Genomic DNA, 16,576 nt, shown 5'->3' on the forward strand with positions numbered 1-16,576 from the left:
TGCATCAGGGAGGATGCTGGAAGGCAGCATTGCACTGCTGTCAAAGTAGGCCTGCTGGCAGTGTGAGGGGGCCTAGTGTGAGGCTGACAAGGTAGCATTGAGTTGCTGGGTTTAGGAGCCAACAATCACAGGAGCAAGTGAGAACTTCCTGTGACACTGAATTAGCAGCAGTTATGGTGCGGGACGTTGAGTTGGAGCGAGCAACAAGGCATCAAGGTTGGTGCCGCTGCCGCTGTTCCTGTTTGTTTTCTGGCTGTGCCGGTGACCAAAAGGGATTTACATCACCATAGTTTGCTGTTTGGGGGTCTCGTTAAGGTGATTGGGGTCCCAGGAAAACCCCTGGCGCCAGAGTAAAGTGTAGGCCATGATTTTGATGAAGTCATGATGAAGTCAAAGGCAAGCTGTGGTCTCAGGCCCAGGTATAATACCTGCAACAGATGTGGGATTTCAACAATGAGGAGATTAATTTGGATGTGACAACTTTACTTGAGACTTCGGATTGCGAGCTGGTCAAGCTGGCTACTTTAATAGTGTCCCTCGCGTTGGAATCTGGTTACTGAAACTTTTCTTTAGGCACTATTCTTAAACTTTTTGCACCTTAAAGTTAAAATGCTTCCTGATGCTGCTAAGCAAACTCGGAAAAAGCAGAAACAATTTTTTTATGCGACCAAGGGTTTTGCAATTAAGCGGATCATTTTTTATAAAATTGTCTTGTAAATGTTACGTGAGATATAGAGATGTCTCATACATATTTTTTGAGCCTAACCAGTTAACGTGGTTTCTTAGTGATAAAATTGTACAGCCTTGTCTTTCACCAACAGCTCTGTCTTAATATCCATTCCAGCTGTGCTAAAACAGTTCTATATTTAAATTGGGCCACTGGAAACTGATAATAATTTTTCTTTTAATCTTTGCTATCTTTGGGTGGTAGTATTGAATCCTCCTCTATGTTTGAAGACTGGGGTAGAATTGATTGAATGTATGTATAATTTCTTTATATTTTTTCCTTGACTATTATTTCTTTTCAGTTCTGATTTTCTGCTTCAAAATGTTGGTCTTGAATATTGCAATTGAAATGCATAAATTAAAAGTTAAAAAAGAAAGCTATGTTTCAAAATTTTACTTATCTGACAGTAATCCTTTAATTTATTGAGAGAACCAGTTCAATGATACTAGAGTTCTAGAAAACAAACAGAAAAAATAGATTCTTGATTTGCTGATGTGAATGTTTTTATGAAATCTGGTTTATATTAAAGGAAAACTTATTGCTAAGAAAGGACATTGTCTTAAATAAAGTTGTTTCACATCAGCTTATCACTATCTCTGCTTTCCCTCCAAGTCTGTGGACACCTGTGGGTTGTGGACACCTTTCCTTTTCAAGAGACCCAGTTTGGGAGAGGGCATTCAGCTGCACAGCCTGGGAGATGACACCAGAAGACCTTATAAGTTTGAAACCCCAACCTACATTTCATCACCCTCAGCCACTACAGTGGGAGAGGTCTTTGCTACAAGGGGACGCAGTTCAGACATTACACGTGACCCAAACCTTCAAGGACTAGAAGTGCTTTCTATTGCAGAATGCTTTTTCTCAATCAGTCGGTGGGGTATGAGAATCATGGGTGCAATCAATTGCACCCATCACATTTGGCATGCCAGCAATATAAAAAAACAAACTTCAGCTTTATCTTCTGCAGTTGTGCTTTCTATTGAGGATACAGGATGTATAGCCTGATGTGTAGAGATATTATTTGTTTAAAAATAAAATGAAAGAGGGGCGTAACCAAGATGGCCGACTAAGAGGTAGCAGCTCCCGGACGCTCTGATCGATTCTGAGTTACTTTTGTTACTATTGCCACTTTTCTTGGAAAATGCCCCACAAAAGAAAAGGTAAGGTGAGGGTATACCCATCCGAACCCTCCCTACCTTCCGACCAGAGGTTAATCCGGGAGTACGCGACATCAGTGGCGCAGGCGGCGGCTCCCGCAGGTGGAGGGGTTAGAGGAGAGCCCATTTCACCGGGAGAGATATCTTTAAGCCTGCCGAACCCGAAACATGCGCAGCAAGCTTCCTCCCCAGAATCTCCTGAAGCTACTGGTGAACCCCGAGGAAACTCGGTTGGAGGAGACCAGTCGGTGGGAGCCGAAGGAGTTAGCTCTGGGGTAGCGACGACATCAACCCCCATAAAGCTGAATGGAGCAGTTGGAGAAGGTGGAAGAATGGCGGAGGTAGCTGAGAGAGTGGATTCGACTTCTAGAGCTAATGGGGTGAGTCAGAACGCTTACCGGATTGAAAAACCTGCAATTGTGACTTTAGACTCCCTATGGGAGCTTATGGCTGGAATGGACATTAAGATACAGGAGCAATCTCATAAGTTACAAGGAGTTTCTGCCAAATTGGATATTGTAGCCCACGACCATCAGCAAATATTACAGGAACAAGGATCCGCTATCCAAAGGATTGAGTCGGAGGTCAAAGATTTAAAAGAAGTTTCAGCAGCATTCTCTAGGGAAAGGCTTGCTACATTACGTAAAATGGAGTTTCTTGAAAACTCTCTCAGACATTTGAACCTTCGTTTATTAAATTTCCCGGTGATAAAGGATGAACAATGCCTAGTAACAATTAAGAAATACCTGGGAGAATTTTTAAAAATCCCCCAGGAGAAAATTCCTGTGATAAAAAAGATATTACATCTTTCTCAGAGGCAAAGTACACCCAGAATAAGTGTTTTGGACAATATGGACAATCTGACGCAGTACTTAGAGGCATCAGAAATAGAGGTCGCCAGAAGAGAGACTCTTTTAGTGACTTTCATTTCAGAAGAAGATATAAATTTGATTATGCGTAATTATTACAAAAATTTACGGGTACCTTTCTGTGGGGACTTGGTAAGGATATTTCCTGACCTTGCCAAAGCTACCCAGGTGAGGCGGAAGGCATTTCTTCAAATGAAACCCAATGTATTATCTTTGGGAGCAAGTTTCATTGTGAAATACCCGTGTAAGTGTGTTATAGGCTGGCGTGGGTCTACTTATATTTTCTTTGATATACCACAGTTGAGAGAATTCCTGAGTTCTAAATGCCCAATGACAGTTGAAACATCTATGGAGGGTTAGTAATTATGAATGTCTACTCTTGGTTGGCTATTGTTTGAATTAGAATTTCCTTATAGATTACTCCTCTGTATTTCTGCACGCCCCCCAAAATATTGTCCTCTATAATGTGATAGTGCAAAACTAAGAGTTAAAATGTTACCTCTAATGGAAATGACTAAATTGTGTTTTCTTTCGTATTTCATTGTAAAAGCACTTAAATTTCTGTATGACAAAGAAGGATTGTTATTATAATTTGAAAAATTTAATAAAGAATAAAAAAAAAAAAAAAAAAAACAGGCAGGACTCGCTGAATGGGTATTCAAAATAATATTTACTGATATAGATTGGAGGAAAATCAATAAAGTGTATAAATAAAATGTCCAAATACATCCAGATTCCTTGTCTTTGATGTAGTACAAGTTTAAATGATGAATCCCTCTGTGAAGTGCCTCTTTTTACTGAAACTTAGAACTTGTACTCCATCTATGGTTCCAAGGGGCTGGGGTATCCTAACCAGGGCAGATGTCCCTTTTCCCAAACAGCTCCTGACTCCAGAAGGGCACACCCGATCTTCACCTGCCTCTGTCCCATGTCCCATGTCCCATGTCCCCAGGTGGAAACTCCAATTGGGGGTCTCCTGATGGTCTTCTTCTCCAAACTCCTCTTTGAAAATTAGCTCTCTCACTGGGCAAAGAAGGGGGGGCAGGAAAAACACCTTCCTTCCCACAAAACAGAAAAACCAAAACAAAAAGGGTTTCACTTGCTGGGCACTGCAACCTCCTCTTGATGAGTCGAAGGGGTGTACAGGTCCTTCCCACAACTTTGGGGAGGGGGTTACAACCTTTCAGAAGGTACAGGTCAAACCAACCAAAATCCTCACTTTCAGTCTAGAAAAAATTACAAAAATCACTCTTTCCCTCTCTTTACCTCCAGCCTATCACTCACCAAGCAGTGGCAGGGCAGTGTCTCTCCCTTCTTTTGCTAAGCTGAGGGCCTTATCTCTGGAGAGCACACGGAAACAAGTCCTTCCTTCTTGAAATGAAAACTACACTGCCTCCTAGTTACATGGTCTAACCCCCCCCCCCCCCCCCCCTTGGTTTTAACTACCTGTTCCTGCAGGAGGAGCAGATGGACTAAAATTAAAGGCTGGGAAATAGGGCCACTTGGTGGAGACCTCATAGTCTCTACATATTCTTTTCAGTAAACAGCGAGCACTATTTGCAAATAGATTGATATTCAGCTCCACTTAATACAAGTTCAGACTTATCCAGCTAAGTGGTGCTGTTTGAAAATGGATAACTTTTTATCTGGCTGGTTATCCAGCTAAGTAGTGTGTGGAATAGAGCATTCCAGCGTGTGGATACTTATCTGGCTAAGTAATCTGGATAAGTGGTGATATTCAGATTCATCTTGCTAACGGGCCAATGTAGTAAAGTGCGCTCAGGCCGAGTGCACCGTTAGCCCCCATTTGGACGCACTATTTTTACCCCTTATACAGTACGGGGTAATAGCACTCTTGGTCGAAGTGGTGATGACTCCTCCCACAGGGAGGGGCCCCGTGGGGAATCACAACAATAGGCTAGACTCTAATAAGCAGACACTGAGGAAAGAAAGCTTTATTGTACTGCTGATGTAGTACTGTAGGCCAGCGATATCACAGTAAGCTCAGACAGTCTCTATAGATGATGGTCTTACCCAGATGTAGCAAGGTTGGGTAGTGTTCCTCAGCACGGGATAAGCCGAACCTGAAGGGTGGAATAAGAAGAGCTGGAGCACAGCGATACTCACAGAGTGTAGTGCTGGTAACTTCTTTGGTAGAAGAATGGAGAGAGGGACGAAAGGTCCGAGGTACAGGATACCCTGAGCAGTATAGGCCCTCGAGGAGCAAGTACCTAGGAGTGCCGAAGGATCCTGGAAGAAAGTAGATAGGACCCCTGAGGAGCGGGTGTCCTAGGTTAGGTAGTTGAACACCGAAGGGCAGATAGAAGCGAGGGACCCCCTAGAAGTGGGTACCCAGAGCTTCCGTAGGAGCGAGTTACCCCAGAGGGTAGAGAGGAATCCAAGTAAGCAGCTTTGAAGCGGTCAGAGTAGCAAAACTGAAGTCCTTGCTAACTTGGGCTATAGCGGAGCGGAGGTTTAAATACCCGGAGGTACTGACGTCATGTGGAGGGGACGCCCCCGAGGTACCCACCATGATGTATTCAAAAGCGTAGGTGGCATACGCGCAAGCACCTAGGAGGTCTCAGGAAGAAGCATGGCGGACAGGGACGCCCATGCTGTGTTGGAGACGCTGAGGGTTTCGGCAATCAGCACCGGAGGCAGCCATCTTTCCCAGGGAGGAGGAAAAGGGTAGAAGAGAGGTGAGGCAGAGCAGTCACAGCCGTCTGTGACCGACGGACACAACAAGCGTGTGGAAAACGCACATCCAACCCCCCCGAAACTAATAGCGCCCGCAACATGCAAATGCATGTTGATGAGCTTATTAGTTAGTCCCGAGCGATACAGAAAGTAAAATGTGCAGCCAAACCACACATTTTACTTTCAGAAATGAATACCTACCAAAGGTAGGAGTTAATTTCAGCCAGCACCGGGAAAGTGTACAGAAAAGCAGAAAAAACTACTTTTCAGTACACCCTCCGACTTAATATCATGGCGATATTAAGTTGGATACCCCAAAGATAAAAAAAATATATAAAATCTGCCCGCGGGCCTCGGGTTGGAAAACGGACGCTCAATTTTGCCGGCATACGTTTTCCGAACTCCTGGCTGTTAGCGGGTTCGACAACCGGCGCCAGTAAAATTAAGTGTCGGCTGTCAAACCCACTGACAGCTGCCGCTTCTGTCAAAAAGGAGGCGCTAGGGACACGCTAGCGTCCTTAGCGCCTCCTTTTTACTGCGGGCCCTAATTTGCATACCTGGGCTTCCTGAATCGCGCGCCCAGGAGAGTGGCCTGGGCGTGCATCGGGAAAGCGGGCGCTTGCCGGCTCTCCTGCGAAGTTTTCTGTATCGGCCCGTTAGTTACCTGGATAAATTAGACCTGCTCTTGAGCAAGTCTAAAGTTAGCAGGATAAATGTATCTGGCTAACTCACAAGGTCATTCATCTTTTTGCGATAGGCCGTTATTGCGTGTGTTACAGCGTTATGTGTGATAACGGCCTTTCACAAATCGTGTATGCAAATTAAACATTTATTATTAAACAGGGAGGAGTTTGGGTGAGGTTTGGGGAGATTAGGGGCTGCCAGCGCTGTGTGCGATAAACTACTGCACACTAGCGTGGGCAATTTTGCAGGAAATAACTACACCTTTTCCTGGGGCACTATAGGGGCGACAGTGACTAGAGCGGCCAACATCACCACGTATGATAATGCAACTCCACATGCGTTACCATATGCTGCGAGGCGGCCGACTGATCATTTGCCTCCCCACGCCCCTTTTTCTACCATGGGTAATCATTTTGCTAGGTCTCAGCTATCTAGGTATATTCTGTGGTGCAGCCATGATGCTGATTATCCCAGACAAATTAGCTAAATATGTTTATCTGGCTAACTTGTTCAACCAGATAGCAGCTGAATTTGGACCTTAGTATGCACTGTTTAAGAATTGCATGTCCTATTTGCAAATAGCACTATTTATTTGTTGCAACAAATAAAACCAAATATAAAGCCCCCCAACAAAACAAAATTTGAACAAAAACCTTTTCTCAACAAAATGAAACAAAACAACATTTTTTAGCCTTAAGACCCCTATTGAAGCATTTTCTCATGGCCTGCACTACCTGGCTAAAATGTCAGGAAAATGATAGCTAGTTCTTTCTGCCTATACTATTCCTACTGTATTCTGAAACAATCCACTGGTCAGAAAATGTATAGTGGTGAGTAGCTTCATCAATCTAGGTATGGCATGCTCACAAGCTGTAAGAGGATCAATATCACTCCTAATGTCTTCATATAGGGACAAAATTACCCTGGAGCTCAACCTGTACCTGTGCACCACATCCGTCTCTGGTAATCCCAGCAGTGTTGTATTTATTTATTTGAAATATATGCTGCCTGCAGGACCTCCTGAAGATGGCTCAAGCCAGGCTGTCTGATCCTCTCTCTTTCTTCTCACAGGTAAATCATGCTGGCACAGCAAACTTCACTAAGGCTAGCCAATGGAAAGTAAGCCAACTTTTTTTTTTTTACTTCACCTCTGACCAGGAGTTAAATTCACAGCATTAAAAAAATGAGGTTTAAGCATTCAGGGCTTATGTGACTTCTCTGCATTGGAGAATAATAGCTAATGCTTTCGTTTACATTGAATTTCCATGCAAGAGTATTTACCTATATGCACATTTTTTACAAAATTATTTGCTGCACACAAAACTCCTTCCTGCATCGTGCGTAAAGCCTATGCACCAAAAATGTGGATACATTTGTGCATAAAACTCTGTGTACAGCCTAGCACACCTTACTACAATGGCCCCTGTACTTTTATTAAAAATACAGGGAAGGATAGAACTCCTATTCACTTATACATGGTGACACCTAGTGGCCGCATTTAGGATTCATGATTGCAGGGTTCTGGAAAGACCCTGGTACATAACCTATGGCCTAGGACTTGTCTCTGCAATCTCTGAGCAAGGTAAATTGGGAAGAGATATAAAATAAGTAAAAAAAATTCCTGAATCATTGCAAATGAAAGCTCATGGCACCGGCTCTCAATCCCAAGTCCAATTGAACTGGAAGTCCAGAAAAGTAAAAAGAAAACTGCTTTCTCCCCACTCCCTACAAATAAAGATCATATACTACTTGTATTTTTGACAGTGTTATGGCTGCCTACTGGGATGCATCACATACTTGTGCTGAAGTATACTGTCCACAATAGCAGACTTTCTGCTTATTGTCTGTTTCAGTGCACTTTCTTGAAGTGGCATGTTTCTCCATCTCTGGAATAGGGGGGGTCTGCTGAAAAAAGCAGTTAAAGATGGGACCCACAAGAGTCTGTTTGGCTACAGGGGCTACAGAGGGAGGATAAAAAGCTTTGTCCCACCCCTGGGAATGCCTCCAAACAATCAGGGTAAACTGATTTGAACAGAACATATGTGTCTTCCCAAACATAGGGAAGACAATTTTATACAATCCCACTTCTGCTTGTAAAACGGTGTTTTACGCATGAAAACGGATTTGAGTATTATCCCCTAAATTAATAGATATGTAATCCAAAATCCAAATCCAATGAATTTAATCAGAGCAATTTATTTTTCAGTCAATGTAACGATCAAGCTTTGGCTCAAATCCTACACTCAGCCCTAAAAATAAAAAAAAAATCTTATTTCTGCATATATTTCACTGAACTCTTCTTTGTTTCCCATACCTCTGCTTCTTCTCTTTTCCTTAAAATAGCTATTTTTCCTTTAACAATATACAGAAACAAATGCAACAAACACATTAGAAGCTATTTTACACACCTTGTTCATTTTCCTTAAAAGCAATATTTCAGTATAATCAGTGAATGAAATAATACAAGGGCTATGTGAGACCACTTGAATGCATGGAAATAAATGGTCATCCAAAAAATATTAGGTGATATCTTTGTATTGGACTAAATTAATACAGTTTGTACCAGCTTTCTGATTTGACCTGAAGGAAGGGAGTAATAGCTCCTAAAAGCTAATCAATAAATGTATTAAATTAGCCTAATAGAAAGATATCACCTAATTTTTTGGATGACCTTTATTTCCAAATATAATCAGTGAAACATTTTTGCACTAAACTGTTCCACCATGGGTGTATGCTACTGTATGTTATATACTCCTGTGCTCTCTTTGATGGAAATAAAGTTAGTCCCTCTATATATCATGTATTTGATGTAACTAATTACCTAGCCCAGAAGGTTTTTTATTCCTATTAAATCCAATAGCAGACCCTACAATCAGAAAGTAACTCTCAGATTGCACACAGCAGGGGTTAGAGAACAAAGAAAGTAGGACAATCAAGATCCAGCTGTGTATCATAAGAAAAATTACAGAGAAAACACCTTGATGTGTAGTGCAAAGCAGCAGCGCTATACCACCCAGAGTGGAACATTTTAGGATAAAAAGCCAGGCAGGCATTTAAAGGTCATAGCCAATGTCAGTGTGACTGCCTGAGAGGGATGAGATGTCTTCTGGTTGCCCATATCTCCTGCTGCTCAGTACTGTTAACGGAAAGCAGAAATTCCATTGGCTATGTTGAAATTCTGTTTTAAATACTGATAGGAGTTAAATGCTCACCCCCTTCAATTACTAGGATTACCTGCTGACATATTCTGTTAATCAGAAAACAGTTAAGAAGAACAAGCACTCTGAGTGATGTACTCAGCAGTGCAAAACGAAAATGCACACAAGTCTGAAAGAAAAAGAAGACCAAATAACAAACCAGGGAAAAATGGAACAGTGCAAAAATCATAAGGGTAGCAAAGCTCTGTCTACAAAGGATTAAAATTAAATAAAACAAAAAAAAAACCTCCCAATTTTGTAAAAAGTGTAATATAATGAAGATGTTTTAAAGACTAAAGTTTCAAAAGATATGATAATGTATTATAAAACATTAAAGAATTACCTGACAATAGAATGAAATAGAAACCCACGAGGTCCATATTCAGTCAATGGCCAGATTGAAAAGTCAGCCAGATAACCTATCAAGCTACGGCGAGAGTACATTGTACAAATCTATCTCTTTATTTATTTATTTATTTATTTATTATTTATTAGTTTTTCTATACCGATGTTCAACTAGTGTTATCACACCGGTTTACATAGTGACAGTGGGATCCACAGATTTACATAGCTTTATCATAGAGTATCTGTTATGCTCAGCTTGTGAACCCTTGGGCTGACGGGAGGATGGTATACCTTAGGAGGAAGATCCATAGGTTCTCCCGTCGGGTGGTGAGGCAGGAACAGAAGACATGACCAGCTGACCCTCAGCACTGGAGACAGAGGTGACTGTGGAGGCAGATGAAGAGTTGTAACGTCAAGGAAGGAAATGTGTCTTCACCACTGGAAGTCCGTGGCCCCCCAGGAGGAGCCCATAGGGACCCGGACCTCTGGGACTTAGGTGGACCTTTGAGAGGTCAAGAAGTCAAGCGTTCGGTGCAAGGGCAGACTGGAGCTTCACTCCTGGAAGCCCGTGGGCCCCCCGGGAGGAGCCCATAGGGACCCAGGCCACTGGGACTTAGGTGGACCCTTGGTGACGATGGTCAAGAAGAAGTCCAAGGTTAAGTGCCAGAGGTCGCGCCCAAGATGGCAGCGGCCATCTTGGACTCCGGCTGCGGGGGAGAAGCTGTAGCTGCCGCACAGGGGAAGCAGGAATGAGTCTCAGCCCTATGGACACCCCGGGGGCCCGCACCGAAGCGCGGGAACAGCAGCACTGGACCATGGTTCCTCTCCCGGTGTTTGCCGTGGCGGGTCGCCATCGCGGTCAGGTAGGGGGGCGCGCCCGCAGACGGCCACGGACGCGGAACACAACAGTTACATAGATTTAGAAATCTCATCTTTGTGTACCTTTCCTCACTCCAAATTTCATCAAATCTTCACTGATGTGTACCATGCATGTAAAACTGCCCCCCAAAACCTAGGCCACCACCAAAACCTCATCCCAAGTTACTAGTTGCTCCTTCTACAGTGGTATAAATAGTTTACTTATATGAAAGCCTTATAAAGAGTCTCTCTCCCTCTATCTCTAGCCAGGAACAAAACTTGGAAAAGCCTGTCTGGCACTTCTTAGCTTGCGATGTGAAAATATTGCAGGTGCGATAAATTTAATGAGCATTGCAGTAAAATACCTATGCAATGCACTAAAATAGCACATGTTGCAGTATCTCTCAAATTACCTTAACCACGCCCCCTTTTTTTTTTTATCATGGGCACTATTCATGAAAAATTTACAGCAAAATGATATATCTAGGTCAGAGTTAGCAAGAAAACTTAGCCAGCTAACCTAACTCCTCCCAGAAATTCCCCCAGAATGCTCCTAATTTATCAGGCTAAATTTTAGCCGGAAAATGAGATATCTGCCTAGCCGGAAAAGGGGGGAAATGTTAAGTCAACATTTAGCCAGATAACTTGAGTTATGTGGATAAATGCCTCTGAATATGGACCTCCAAGTGAACTGAAAGCTTCAATCACTGGTCAAAAAACCTCTATAAGGCCAAAAAGCTAAAGATATTTTATTAGTTTTTCAAAATATTTTAACATCATGAAAAAAATGCTAGTGCAAAATTCTTGACAAAGAAGTACGTCTTTTAAATAAGGAATAGGTCCACATAAATCCTTTACTTATACATTAGTCAAAACAAGAGACTCATCTCAAACTGAAAGTCACCTGCCTCAGGACCTCAGGACGTTTCGAGAATGAAATTCTATGAGTCTCTGACTCATCTATTCAATGGTCATTTAAGTACCTTCCCGTAAGGGGTCTGGCATCCTTTTCAATCTCATTCTGGGTTTCCTGGACTAGGGGCTCATGCTACATAGCTGCATTGTCCTCTTTTTTTTCTCTGATGCAGTTCACTTAAATGGTAGCCTGCTCTTGGGAGGGGGGTTCATATGCTTAGACACTATTGGCCCAATTTTAAAACAGCCACGTGCATAAAAAGCAGGGGGGGGGTGGTTTACATGCGTGGCCAAGCCTTCCACACACATGCGCATTTTAGAATGGGCCCAGCCACACGCGTAACGCCCGTTTCACGCCAAAGTGCCGGGCCCTGCAAAAGGGCCGGGCCGGAGGCCTGGGCTGGGACAGCACCATTAGCCACTATCTCGGTAAGCAGCAATATTAAAATACAAAAAATTCGGGATAGGTACGGTTAGGTTAGGGGTTGGGAAGAAGAGAAGCGATAGGAAGGGTAGGGTTAAGAATAGGAAAGTTCCAGTCCGCTCCTTAATTGGAGCGAACTGGGAAAGACCTGGGGGAGGCCCAATTGCGACGCCGCATATATTTTGCTAAAATTCCCCCCTGGGCACGCGAGTCATGGGCTGCTTGCACGGCCATCGGATTTCATAACATGCGCATGTATGCTATAAAATCGGTGCGTCCGAGTGTGCGCACCGGGAACTGCGTGCACATGTCCATGTGCACGCGGGTCTTAAAATTGACCCCTAAGAGTTAAAAAAAAAAAGTACACTGACTGGAAAATGTGTGTACAAACCTGAATTAAAATATGCACAGAGCACAAGCTGATTGCACATTTTAACTTGGAGGAGCAGGAGAGTCACTCTTGTTTTGTGCACATATAAGACATGTGCACAAACATGATTTGTGGGCATAAAATACAATTTCGGAATACAAAAATGCTTTCAGTGCAGAAAATATTTTTTTGTGCATAGAAAACATGCTATGCACAAAGTATGTTTTCTGCACATAAACCCCGATTTCAGGTCCCGACACCAGTATTCTGGTTTCTGCCCATAGACTGACACTGGCGCTGGAAACTTTACTCCGCCTCTGATGTGGAGTAAAATTTCCAGCACTAATTAAACGTGTTAAACAAGCGCCCCTCTCTGCATTGTAGGGTAATAGTTATTGTCTTCATTAGCATGGGATTTCCACACAAGACTTGCTAAACAGAACGCACAATTTTACATGCACATATTTTGTGTGCAAAACCCCCTGCTGCAACAAGTGTAACATGTGTGCACAAAAACAATGTGTACAATTGCAGGTAAAACTGTGCACTCTTCTGACTGCAGCTTATTACATCAGGCTCAGAGCTAAACAAATTTAGAATTTCCAAGCAGCAGTCCTAAAGTTAGCCGGATAAACTTATCCGGCTAACTTTAATCTAGAGGAGTATATTGAGCAGCACATGATTATTTGGAAAGTTTATCTGGCTAATTTTGCTGGCCAGAGAATCTGAAAATGGATCTCTTAACTGTGCACTAAATCAAAATAGAGCACACTGAATAAAAAATGCAAACCAAAAAAGACACACTACAACATAAAACATTTTAGTTGCACACCCCTAGCATGCACTATACACGAAATCAAGTAAAGTGCATGCACTGTAAAAATATATCTTGCATTGTGAAAAAAGAAGGGCATGCTAAAAAGGAAACAAAATAAATTGTATAAATGGAAAAATGTAACAAGATTCACATCGATCCGAAACAAAACCATGTAAGAACACAAAAGGAAAGCGTTTTCACCCCCCTCCCCCGTAATGGCTGGTTCCATAAAAGAATGACAAAAATACAGGGACAAATAAGATGCTAGTATGCAGTATTTCTCTTAATGTGCTTTTTTCCTTTCTTTAAGAAGTTGCAGATGCTGTGCAGCAGGAAACATGCACCTGAATCATCTTAGTGCCCTCATTAGCTCTGGAAGAGAATGTGATGGGCTGTTAAATGTTACAGCAGGTTCACCCATGCCTGATCACCCATTCTACTGAACACTCTGCACCATGACAGTTAGCTCCCTGGTGGTTAATGAGCTCTTCAGCAGTTTCGCATGAGTTGGGTTGATTTGTGGTTGAGCTATTCTGAAATTCTCTATTAGCCCACAGAATTTTTTCCAGAGGTGAAGACATTTGCATTAAATTCCTAAGTTACTGTGTTTAGTACTTCCTGTATTATAAAGAGTATAAAATATATAGCCAGCATGTGATTAACTTGTGAACTTTACTTCTAAAAAGAGTAGCAATAAAGAGCTATGATAGATTTCCTAAACAATATGGGGTAGATTTTAAAAGCTGCGCAAGCACGTCCATGTGCATGCGCTACCCGGTGTGCACGCATGGACACGCGCCGACAATCCGAAATCAGAGCGGCCTTGAGGGACCTTCCCACCCCCTTCCCCTCCCCCCCCCCCAACCCTACTCTAACCCCCCACCTGACTTTTATCCTACCTTTTCCACCTGCCTCCGGGCAGGCGCAAGTTGCGCGCGCTGGCAGCCTGCCGGCACGCGATCCTCTGACACAGCTGTAATGGCCGCTGTGTTGGAAGCCTCTATAATTTAGCCGGATATACCCGATATTCAGCTAAGTTAGCCGGATAATGGGATCCCTCCCCAGAACACCTTTAAAACATCCCTTTTATATTCAGCTAAATTATAGTCGGATAACAACACATCAGGCTACAATTTAGTCGAATAGGAGGCTCAATATGCCATATAACCCATTTAGATGGATATATATATATATATATATATATATATATATATAATTTTTAACCCCCCCACCCCCACTTCTTGTGGCAACAGGGGCTCACATGGAAGGGGTCACAGGATATTCCAACATCCATGTTCCTAGGTTCTTCCCACATGGAGGGTAGGGGACAAATCTTTCAAGGTCCTTACAGGTTTCCTCAAGGTCCTCTACAACAGTCCAACAGAAAAAAAACAACACACTACCTCTATTATTCTTGTTCAAAATAAAATCCTTTACTGGTAAAACTTCATTGCAAGTATAAATCCAGGTGCTAAAAATTGCCTCCCTTCCCCAGCTGGGCATTAGAAGAGAGAGTCTGAGGCAAGAGCTGGGAGGAAACTCTCATTTAGTTATTGCTGTTAATTTCCCACTTCTGGCTCATTCTGCGGGCCCGAATCAATCAGCAGTGAGAGCCAGGGAAGCACTCTCTCCTTCCCCTTGCTTCTGCATGGACCACAAGGGCAAGGGGCAGGGGAAAATGGATGGACGAAGATGCAGGGAGCAGTGAGAGGAAAAAGCAAAAAAAGAGTAGGAAAGGGGGGGGGGGGAAGTGAGAGGAGAGTGCAAGAGTGGGGACAATGAGCAGACAGAGAGTGAGAGGAAAAATCAGGAATGGGGGAGAGGGAGTGGGGAGAGCAAGGATGGGGGAAGAGGAACCTCGGATTGGGGAAGGAGGAAGGAAGAAAGGAAGAAAGGAATCCAGGGAGATAATGTAGGAAATAAGGGGATATGGTGCGGAGGACAGAGAGCACAGGAGAAAAAAAAAAGAGGATGCATGGTGGAAGGAAACAAAGAAGAAGAATAGGAATAGGAGAAAGAAGGAAAAAAGCAGAAGGAGACAGAAAAGGAAGGGAGAACTGAAATAGAAATGAAAAGGACGAGTGAAACCAAAGTGAGAAAGAAAATAAGAAAAGGAATAGAGACAAGGGCAGAGAATGAGAAAAAAAAAAAAGAGATGCTGAGCCAGAAAATCAAGCCAGAGACACCAACAGTTGAAAACTATTTTATCTGATAGGGAATATTAATTAAGAAAATAGTTTTCTATTGGGGGGGGGGGGGGGCAGAGGCAGAGAGCAGCCTCCCTCTGCCATCCAACTAATCGTAGGTGAACAACACTCAAAAATTCCAAGCTATGGGCAGAGAGAGGGAGAGAGGGGGATGCTGGCTAGGTTGGCAGAGGGGAGAGAGAGGAATTAGTGGATGAGGAGAGAGACAGAGAAAGGAGGTGCGAGAGACAGAGAAGGATAATGGGCAGGAGGAGGGAAAGAAAAAAAATATAGTGGACAACCTCCAGGGGTGGTGGAGGGAGATAGATGGATACTAGGCAGGGGGTTGGTAGAGATAGGAAGGGAATGCTGGCATGGGGAATAGAAAGGAGAGAGGGATAATGCTGGACATGGGGAGGGAGAGAAAGAGAGAAAGGCATACTGGGAAAGAAGAGGGAGTGAGAGAGGGAAAACTGACCTGGCGAATGGGTGGAGAGGGGAGTGAGGTGATACTTCAAGAGGGAAGAGAGAGAGAGGGATACTTGCTTAGTTATATTTGCTAATATTTTGACTAATATTGCTTTTTTATTTTAACCCCTGAGTGGAGCGGAACCCTTAGACTAGACCCAGGAGCACATAGAACTAGAGATGGACCCTATCTGCACCCAATTCTCCACAGATAGCTTCTACTTCTGAGGCCTAGAGCTTCCTGTGGGGATAAGTGTAGCTTCAAGACCCTTTTGCATTCTCTGAAATGCATAGCCTTTTCCCAGTCTCTGTAACTAGCACTGATAATCTCCACAGTCTACAGCAGCAATGATCACACCAAGAAGCAATGTGCTTTCCAACTTCTTTAGAGTTGATAAATTGACTAAAGAATAATTAGAGCATGTACAAGTTGATTTTAAAAGCTTTACTCATGCAAAAAATGCCGCATGCGAGCAATGCAGATTTATTCATTTAAGCATTTTTATGTTATACAATTTCCATATATGATTCCAGTATGGATTACACAAGATCACCACAAAACTATATAAAATAAAACAAATGCAATCTTAATACAAAGCATAAAATACTGATGAAACTAAGTTAATCTTTATTCAAATGCCATCTTAAAATAATGTGCTTTAACCATTTACCTAAATACTTTAATAACTCTCTCAGACCTTATTTCTGCTGGAAGACCATTCTATAATTTAGGACCTGTGTAAACAAAGGCTCGTTTACGAGTACTCTGTAGCTTATAAAACCCTGCTACTGGTTACTTTAGTAAATATTTACCTGCTGACCTTAAATCTTCAGCTGGGAGATATCAACATATCTGTTGTGT

The 16,576-nt window shown here is 42.8% G+C and overlaps 1 protein-coding gene across 2 annotated transcripts in view; it reads left to right on the plus strand.

Annotated features, from left to right (window-relative positions):
* LOC115086980 overlaps positions 1 to 3,326 on the plus strand; it is a 56,515-nt gene extending 53,189 nt beyond the window's left edge. For both annotated transcript variants that reach the window (XM_029593549.1, XM_029593550.1), the window contains one exon: positions 1,340 to 3,326. In XM_029593549.1, the coding sequence (XP_029449409.1) occupies positions 1,869 to 3,113 (1,245 nt within the window). In that variant the 5' untranslated portion in view covers positions 1,340 to 1,868 and the 3' untranslated portion in view covers positions 3,114 to 3,326. The remainder of the gene's footprint in view (positions 1 to 1,339) is intronic.
* The last annotated feature ends 13,250 nt before the right edge of the window (positions 3,327 to 16,576 follow it).

This window comes from Rhinatrema bivittatum, chromosome 3, assembly GCF_901001135.1.
Source record: "Rhinatrema bivittatum chromosome 3, aRhiBiv1.1, whole genome shotgun sequence".
Taxonomy (NCBI): domain Eukaryota; kingdom Metazoa; phylum Chordata; class Amphibia; order Gymnophiona; family Rhinatrematidae; genus Rhinatrema; species Rhinatrema bivittatum.